This window comes from Siniperca chuatsi, linkage group LG18 (genome assembly GCF_020085105.1).
Source record: "Siniperca chuatsi isolate FFG_IHB_CAS linkage group LG18, ASM2008510v1, whole genome shotgun sequence".
Lineage (NCBI taxonomy): Eukaryota > Metazoa > Chordata > Actinopteri > Centrarchiformes > Sinipercidae > Siniperca > Siniperca chuatsi.
The window spans coordinates 5,955,581-5,964,665 of record NC_058059.1 but is presented as its reverse complement, the minus strand read 5'-3'; the positions used below and the strand labels follow the sequence as shown (position 1 = coordinate 5,964,665).

The following is a 9,085-nucleotide window of genomic DNA, read 5'->3' as shown; positions in this document are numbered from 1 at the left end:
TTTACACACAAAAAAAGTTTTAATTCCTTTTCTGAATAACACAAGGTAAACACGTACTTTTTTTTAGCAAATTATGAAAACAAAGTACTACAACATTCTCTAAATATACAACAATTTCCTACTGAAGTTCATATACATTACTTTTAATTTTCTCCCACTAAAACTAAGAGCTCATTCTTGAAAGCAGGAAAAATGGAAAAAAAAACAAAAAACAACTGTATTTGTGAATTCAATGTATATACATTATTGCAACAATATATTGTATTATATTCTTACAACATTATTACAGAAATATATAATTTCTTTATTATAAATTCTATGTAAAAATAACATAATGTTTGCATTTTCTGCAATTTCTATTTTATAACACAAATTAAACAAGCTAAATATAATGTATTAGTGTCATGAAAATGTTGGAGAGGATGAAGTGAAAATAATGCTTTTAGTAAAGACATTTAATAAATCTATTGGAAATATTAAGGATATCTGCTTTTAAACTAAATTATGGTTACATAATTATGCCCATGCATCCACTACTGGAAATAAATGAAAAATCAAACCAGATCAGACTAATAAAATGGTATAGAAAAATATATTGTGTTATATATTTTAATGTTGTTGTTCACAGATGTCAGCAAATATTTCTCAGCTGCATGGCTATATAGAAGTTACTTTTTTCTGTGCAATGTTGTATTAAACTCATCCCCAACTCAAATTGAAGAGCAGTGGTGTTTACCATTTTTATCCACTGGGTGGCAGCACACGACAGAAATGCGTCTGATCTGCCTTGATCGTCAGATGAAGAAGTTAGCACAACCTTCAGTTTCAGTACGCTGCTGCCTCTCAGCGTACAGAACAGCATCCAGTGGACCAGTCTGTCTATAAAATTTATGTATTTTCTTTCATACTAACGTGTAGTTATTGCTGCTACAGTAATAGTTATTTTGGATTTTTCGCAAGGACTGTTTAAGGAAGCCCGAGAAGAACCGAGGACGTGTGAGAGTTGAGAGTTTTAACGAACAGTCCCTTTGGTCTGCCTCCACTCTGCTTGTTAGCTATTTGCCAAGAGAGTTATATTCTGCGGTCCGAGGAAATATGAGCTTTCTTTTGTGAGTTATAATTGTATCATGAATGCTTATTTGGCTTGCCATTTAGCTTTGTTTTCGGAAAAGTCAGTGGTATTAGCGTTAGACAGCTAGCTAGCTAGCAATAGCATAATAGGGGCTAGGACTACTTCCTGGACTCGCCTCCGAATGTCTGATGTGATTCGCTTTATGTAGATTTTTCTGAGAATTAACATCGACAGTAGAGTCTTTGTAATTTAAGAGTACTCGATATTATGTTATGCCTCAAAACTATAACCTACATAGTACCGATCCCAGAGCAAAGTCTGGCCTGGATATTTGCTGGTGTGAACACTTTGTTGCCACGGGCTAATTCAGCCCCGATGTGACAGAACGCAGCAATCAATCTCTGACCCATTATTTTATCAAAGTAACACGATTGAGTCGTTGATATTTAGCAAGCTACATACAGTTCATCCTGTTTGTGGAGGGCTAACATTTAATGCGCCCTCTGGTGAGGATGTGAGTGTTTTTAGGTAACTAAATGAAGAGGGGTCGAGTTAAAAACACAACACTCAACCCCAGAAAAGCATTTACCGAATAGGTCACCACTTTTTACTTTAAGTTATGCTGCTTAACTTATGGATCACTCCATTTTGAACATTTGAAATTGATTCAAACGTCTGACATTTCCTTTACGCTATACAGCATAATGCCATCACAAAATCCGTCTTTTAATGAGTGTCATCGTTCCCAACAGGCACGAGGGTGCAGAGACGCATTTGATTAGCTACAGCTGATTCCTACTGGTTTAAAGTTAAGCTGATGAAAAGCACATTTCAGTTGAATGAGAGGTCATGGACAACATTTTATTTCAAGACCTGGGTATTTGGTTCAACCACTGTTCTGTCACAAAAGGATCATTTTCTCTTGCCCAATGAACATAAATCAAATTTTATATTTTCATTAATTGATATAGGATTTTGATTTTGATTGGTTTTAGTAGATGTTGATGCTCTAATTAAAGGAAAAAACTGTTTTAGTGTGTGACCTACCATGTTCTGACTCAAAAATTCTTGTTTAATGGGGCAGTGAGAGGGATTGAATACGGTACCTCTCCAAATGGCCTCATTACGCATTATACACAGAGGGACATACTGTTCTGGTCCCCCACTCTGATTCTGCCAAACCCATCAAATCAACAAGAGCACAACTCTTCTGTCAGCTTTTTAAAAAGATCCTGACTTTTTGTTAGCAAAAGTTCCTCACCTACAGGGCACTGTGAACTCATGGTTTGTCATCATACCTGTCTACCTCCTTATTTATCACACTATTTGTCTTCCTCTTTGAAAAATGACTCACAGTGGAAACCGTTCATCCAAGACGTTCAAGCCCAAGAAGAATATCCCGGAGGGTTCTCATCAGTACGAGCTGTTGAAACATGCAGAGGCTACGCTGGGAAGTGGAAACCTGCGCATGGCAGTCATGTTGCCCGAGGGTGAAGACTTAAATGAGTGGGTCGCAGTCAACAGTAAGCCCCAATTTTACCTTTTTCCCCTTCCTTGATACACCCTTTTAGGTTCAGATTCCTGATAGAGTGAGAGAGAGAGAGTCACACACCTTTTTTGTTTTTATATCTGCCTCTCTCTCCTCCTAGTTGTTATATTTGCATGCTTCTCAGTAGTTCTGTTTCTAAAATCTCAATTAGTCCACATCAAGAATCAGTTGAGGGTGAACTATCAGGGTGTAAGATCTTGGCATTCCCTCTAAAGACCACGTGTATTCATGCTGGAAAAACCACTGTGAATGTTAAATAGACTTTATTGTCTGTGCTGTGAGAGCCTTGTGTATTTTCCTCTAAATTGAGACAAATGGCTGGTCAGTAGAAGCTTAATTTCCTCTCGCGTCAGAGTGTCTTTAGGGTTTCAGATGTTCAGTGTCTCAGGATGATAACAATGGAATTAAGTTTTTAAAGTCACTTTACTACAGTAAAATGTAAATTGATTAGGATTTGAATTTTGATTGGACCGATTTTTCACACTGGTGTAATGCAGATCACAAAATAAGGGAGTGAATGTATCATTATGAGTTTTCTTTGGTTTGACTGTCATGCTGTCATTTGAGTCTTGAAGTTAATTGCAGTTTATATGAATGCATTGTTCTTCATAAGTTTTAATGCATTTTGGAATCCCTTTGTAGCATAAGAAAACATGAAAACTAAAGTAGGGTGACTGTATTTATCCACTATTATGTCCTATGTTCAACAAGTTCACAAATTTATTAGCTTTGTGAGCTATGGCTTGGCTACATCATCACTGCAATACTTGTATTCTAGTTTCATAAAAGGTTTGTAGAAATGGATGGATGTTAGTCAGTGCTACACAAGCTGTTTTTACTTACACAATAAAGGGAAGTTACAAGTTTATATGACTTTGCTCATGATCTCTACTCACGAGAAGCAGTTCACTTCATTTATTTATTTATATTTTTTTTAGATTCTTGTTTTGGCATTTTGCTTGTAATGAATAGTGACAGCAAAGGGAGAGAGAGGATTATGACATGCAGCAAAGGTCCCTGGCCAGAATCAAACTGGGAAGGTTATATTGTATGCATCTTAACCACTGTGCCACCACTGGTTTTCACTTTGTTTTGACTGAACAATTCTAGCAGTTTATTCTGAATCACTTGAGCTTCTCAGAGGTGTATGCAAAGAGAGAGCAGAGCTACAGAACATCAGTCTGTCTAAGCTCTAGGAAAGTCTGTCATGGTGATGATGACTTTGGCACCTGTCATGGAAAAGTCAACATGTTAACCAGCATGGCAGAAGCTACAGACAAGATTTACGTATGTTTTTCCCATTTAGCAAGATTAGCAGGTTGTATTGCCTAGAAACATGCATTTTTATGTATTATTGAGGGTATGTCTAATTCTGCTGTTCCTCACTGGTCATGAGTAAGTATCACATCTAACTCCAACAACTTCAGTGGCATAAACGGTAGTGGGGTTTTCAGCTGTTGACAAGAACCATGTGGAAGGCACCAAAAATCGACAGTGTCCAATATGTATTCATGTCATTTTTTAAGTTCTGATCAAGCTTTGACCCAGCTATGAATCCAAACGTTTTGGACAAAAATATCGGAGACTGAGTAATCAAACATAAAAGGGAGCTAGTGTCTCCTTGAACTGGACCTCACGCACGACATATGCCACATCAGCTGTTCCAATATGTATTTTTTTCAGTGAGATTAGCAAATGGAACACCAACACTAACACTGCCAACACTTTAAATGGATCTGTCCAACTGATGGAAAGCCAGAGTTGGCTGTATGCCTCTGGGAATGAGTGATAACAGAGTTAACTGGAGATAACTGGAGTGTGCCCTGGTCTACAGTTTGGACTGGGCAGTGAAGTAGGGCAGATAAAGGGGCTGTGGGGAAACTTGATGCCAGCTATTTGTGCTGGTACACAAGGTATTTGGTCTTATGTACACTTGATTAGAATGTGGTCTTTTTGCATTTTTTTTTTCAGCTGTGGATTTCTTCAACCAGATCAACATGCTGTATGGCACCATCACAGATTTTTGCACAGAGGAAAGCTGTCCAGTCATGTCTGCTGGTCCTAAGTAAGTTTCTCATTGTAGGTGTGTAGATTTGTATTCTCATTAAATCAACCCATAAGCTCTGCTTCACTCATTTTGGCCTGTCAAGGCTCAACAGGGTGTGGGGCAGGGGTGTTGTCAGTGGGGCAAAATAATTTTGATCAATTAGCATGAAACGTGACAATTAAAATGTAATTAAATTCAAAATGCAGCACACTTGTTGTCATGATCATGTGAAACACCTACCATAGACCCTTTAGTCAGTAGCCTGGCCTCCTGCTGCCAGGTTCTGTAGATTCTAAGTGGAAAACATCCAACATCCAAAACATGCTAGTATGTCGTAGGAAAAACTTCGCTCACAAGACTTAGATTGGCTTCGGCAAGATTAAAAGGGTTGATATGAGAATGACGTGTTTGGTTATTTGCATAAGCCTTTTGTAAATGGGGCAGTGAAAATGAAGTCAGAAATACTATTCTGTGGTACGTTAAAGTATGTCACTGCTGAATGAGTGTGGACCTAGATGGACAATGCCTGTTTAATTGAAATGTTGCTCTGTTAAATTTGCTGACTGCTATCCATACAGTGCGATCTGTTGTCTAACTTTAATCTAGATGGACTTCATAAATATTTTCAAAATATAATGTTCGTCATTTATGTTTCCTGTAGGTATGAGTACCACTGGGCTGATGGAACCAACATCAAGAAGCCCATCAAATGCTCTGCTCCCAAGTATATTGATTACCTTATGACCTGGGTGCAAGACCAGCTTGATGATGAGACACTTTTCCCTTCAAAGATCGGTATGCTTTGTGTCCATTCTCTCTGTCCTGCCAAAGCCATCTTTTCTTGGTGTGGTTTTGATGTGTTACTCTCTGGTTTCTATTAGTGCTCTGATCTAAAGAAGAGCAACTTTCATACACCTGCTGAATGTCCAATGATTAGGTGTCTGCCAACCGTTTGCTAGCTGTCTGCAACCCACAAAAGGGTTATTACTAACAAGCAAATACCTTTTGTCTTTGCTGTGAAATTTAACTGCCATGCAAAATGAATGGATGTTAAAACTTATAAAATGTAAATTACGCATGTATATAAACTGTTTAAACTTACAGGTTTCATTTTCACCATGTAATTTAGCTTGAAATGCTAAATGGATAGTAGGCATATTAAAGTTAAAGCTGTGTGATGTGGAAAAAGGAAAAGTTGGTAAAGGAAGAAGTATTACATAAATGGATGGATTATTCGTGAAGTCCTTAGGGGAGATCATCTGAGTTAGCAGCAGCAAAGCACATGTGAATATAGTCTTTGCTTATGTAGATATCCAGTAAAAACATATTTCACAAATACCTCCAGATGAACATATTCAGAATTTCCTAGTCACATATGGTGTCCAAATGAACAAGTTAAGTAATTAGGCGAGTGGGCCCATGTGCATGTCCAGCCCCAGGTGGTAGCTTTAATCAAGAACTCCTTGTCCTGTCGGTCACCGGCTTCTTTTGAATAATTGATGTTGAGTTGTTTTGTAGGTACTGTAGCTCTCTGTATACTGTAGGAAGAAGCTCTCCACCAGGCTTCTGTAATCCACAGCTGTTCACTGAATCATAGGAGAACTGCGCAACAGAGTAGTGCTGTTGTAACAACATCAGAATTTCCTAACTACAGATGAACACTTGACACATTATTACCATGAGTTGGTTCCGTGTTGCAGTCATAATTGTTTGCACTTCCCTTAAATTTTGCAGTGGCCTGTCTGTGAAGATATTTGAAGTCCAGAGAACATTCTGTAGCTGCATCTGCCTTCATTGCTCTTGAGCTATTGGGGCTTATTGGGATGAACGGTGGCAGTAGAGAAAAAGAAAAGATGTACAGCTTGAGTGATTGATTGAGTGAACTTTTTATATGTCTGTCAATGCATTCTTTGTTTTTATGCTATGCCTGAAGAATCCAAGCACAGTTAAAAATGCTTGTAAAATAGCAACAATATATGGACATTTTGATAGTCCAGAAATCTTAAAGAACCCCTTTTATCTGAAAGTGTTTCCATCAAGTCATTTGTTCAACCTGACCACTGACTGTATTATTTATATCTTTGGTTGTATGTTTGATGAGAATCTGAATAACTTTCTTTCTTGCCCTCTTGTTCCCAAGGTGTCCCCTTTAAGCGAAACTTTATGTCGGTGGCGAAGACCATCCTGAAGCGCCTGTTCAGGGTCTACGCTCACATCTACCACCAGCACTTTGACTCTGTCATGCAGCTGCAAGAGGAGGCTCACCTCAACACCTCTTTCAAACACTTCATCTTTTTTGTTCAGGTAAAGAATCTGACATTTGAATATAGATGTTTATGTATTTTTCACTTATTATATACTGTATGGTTATACTGTATATTAGCAATATAAAATGTAGCATACAGTGGATAATCATGTTTGTTCCCTTTCCTTTTTCAGGAGTTCAACCTCATTGACAGGAAAGAGCTGGTCCCACTTCAGGAGCTGATTGAAAAACTGACAACCAAGGATAGATAAACATCAATGTAATCCTTATTTTATTGGTCTTCTAGTTTTTGCACAGATACCCACCCCACCCTGGCTGTATGTATGCAGTATATACTATATTTCCATTTGGGGAAATGTTTTTAATAAGGCCAGGAAGAAGGAAGGGTCTTGATAGGTTTAAGGCACCAGGACTAATGCAATCAGGGATTACACACTTAATTGAACAAACCACAGATTAACATATTGGAGAAAATGTTTTTAGCTGTATGGAAAGATCCCCAGTATTCAGTCATGGCTCACATTTAGGATAATATAGACATATTTTTCTTAGTTTTCTATAACACTGCACAGATTTGTTTTCTCACTTGGATTTATGGCAACACGAGGCATTTCCATGCTCTTAGATTCCCATTTCCAACTCACCTGCAGGGACGAATAGTGTGTAAGTAAGTTGCTGTATCATAATAGGAGGGCTTTGTTGGTGTTATATTTAAGTCAGCCTTTAAGCCAATTTAGCAGCAGTAGCTAGTTATTTTATTCATTTATCTACATAGAAAGATCTGGGTTGCGGTCTACTCCTGTTCACAACTGTAATAGCCCACATCTGTCAATACAAAATAATCCTAAGTGCCTAGCATGGCTTATAATTGCCCTATGTCAACAGTGAGAACTGTAAGAAGATAAAGCAAATACCACCGACTTGACAAAACATAAAACTTTCCACCACACCTCCCTTTAAGTTTGTGTGGTTCTTAATTCCCTCTTACAGCCCTTTTCGATTTGTACTGTAAAAACCATACTCCTTACCAACCTTCTCCTTAATTAGTTGGAAAGTCTCTTTCTTTACCAAGTGCTCTGTGCAGGTTATGATAAATGAATGTGTTGAAGGACATAGAAGTGAGGCTAGAATATTGTCATGTTGTAGCAGGGACTAAAAATGAACTAAACTTCTAGCGCTTTCTATGTCCCTGTGTACTAGGCCCCCCCCCCCCGCCCCCCCCCCCAAAAACAACAAACAAACAAAAAACTTGAATTACAAAAAGATTTTAGGAAAAGTCTTCAAGGGATCTAAAACCTTAAATTGTGTATAAATGTCCTCAAATATAAGTAGAGACCTGTGTTAAAAGTCACAACATTCACTGTTTAAAAATATTGGCATTTAGAATTGGATTATGCTGCATCCCTTGTTATCTCACTAGCCATAAAGCACTTTGAACAATTTTCTTGACCTCTCTGGTCTGAATGTTTGTTCCGCATAGACTGTGCTTTGTGAGAAACTGTATCACGTGACTGATCATAGTTTGTTTCCCCAAATGAATGTTGAATTTCTTAACCTCTGCTGCAATTGGCTATAAGGCACAAGTGAGATTTCATATGCTTTTGTATGGTCTGAGTTGTTTTGTTGCTGTGCTTCAAACAGCAGATGCATGCCATGTACCCAATCTCAAAGTGTAGTTTACTATGCAATAATTGACACAACACTAAAAGGGTTACCAGTTGGCTCATTCACACTTTATCTAATATTAATTTTCCTTTATAGTGCTTCAATTCTGGTGTATGATAGAAATAGAATTGCTTCTCTTTCAGGTTTGGTTTCAAAAACAGTGACATGAAAATTTTATATATCTTCTTATCTGAAATTTGTCAGAGAGGTGTAATACTTCAATGCACATGTGTAAATACTGAGGGTTAGACCTGTCTTAAAAATAATTTTCAGCAAGCATGGAGTGGTAGCTTTTGGTTTAAAGAATGCATTGAGTCTTTTTAGAGGCTGCTTCCCCTCCCTTATTTGGATATTAAAATATTGTTTGTTTTAATTGTTGAGTATCTTTTTCCACTTCCTTAGCTAGCTATTATGAATGTTACTGCTCACCAGATATCTGAAAATGTAATAGAAAATCAGTCATCCTGAAAGCATCTCATCCTTATG

At 37.7% G+C, this 9,085-nt stretch overlaps 1 protein-coding gene across 1 annotated transcript; it reads left to right on the top strand.

The window, feature by feature from the left end:
• Positions 1–795: 795 nt before the first annotated feature.
• Positions 796–7,876, top strand: LOC122865662 (MOB kinase activator 1B). The gene is made up of 6 exons (XM_044174407.1): positions 796–1,109; positions 2,429–2,595; positions 4,593–4,686; positions 5,330–5,463; positions 6,809–6,972; positions 7,108–7,876. The coding sequence occupies exons 1-6, from the start codon at positions 1,096–1,098 to the stop codon at positions 7,183–7,185; spliced, it is 651 nt and encodes a 216-aa protein (XP_044030342.1). The 5' UTR covers positions 796–1,095; the 3' UTR covers positions 7,186–7,876.
• Positions 7,877–9,085: the final 1,209 nt, after the last annotated feature.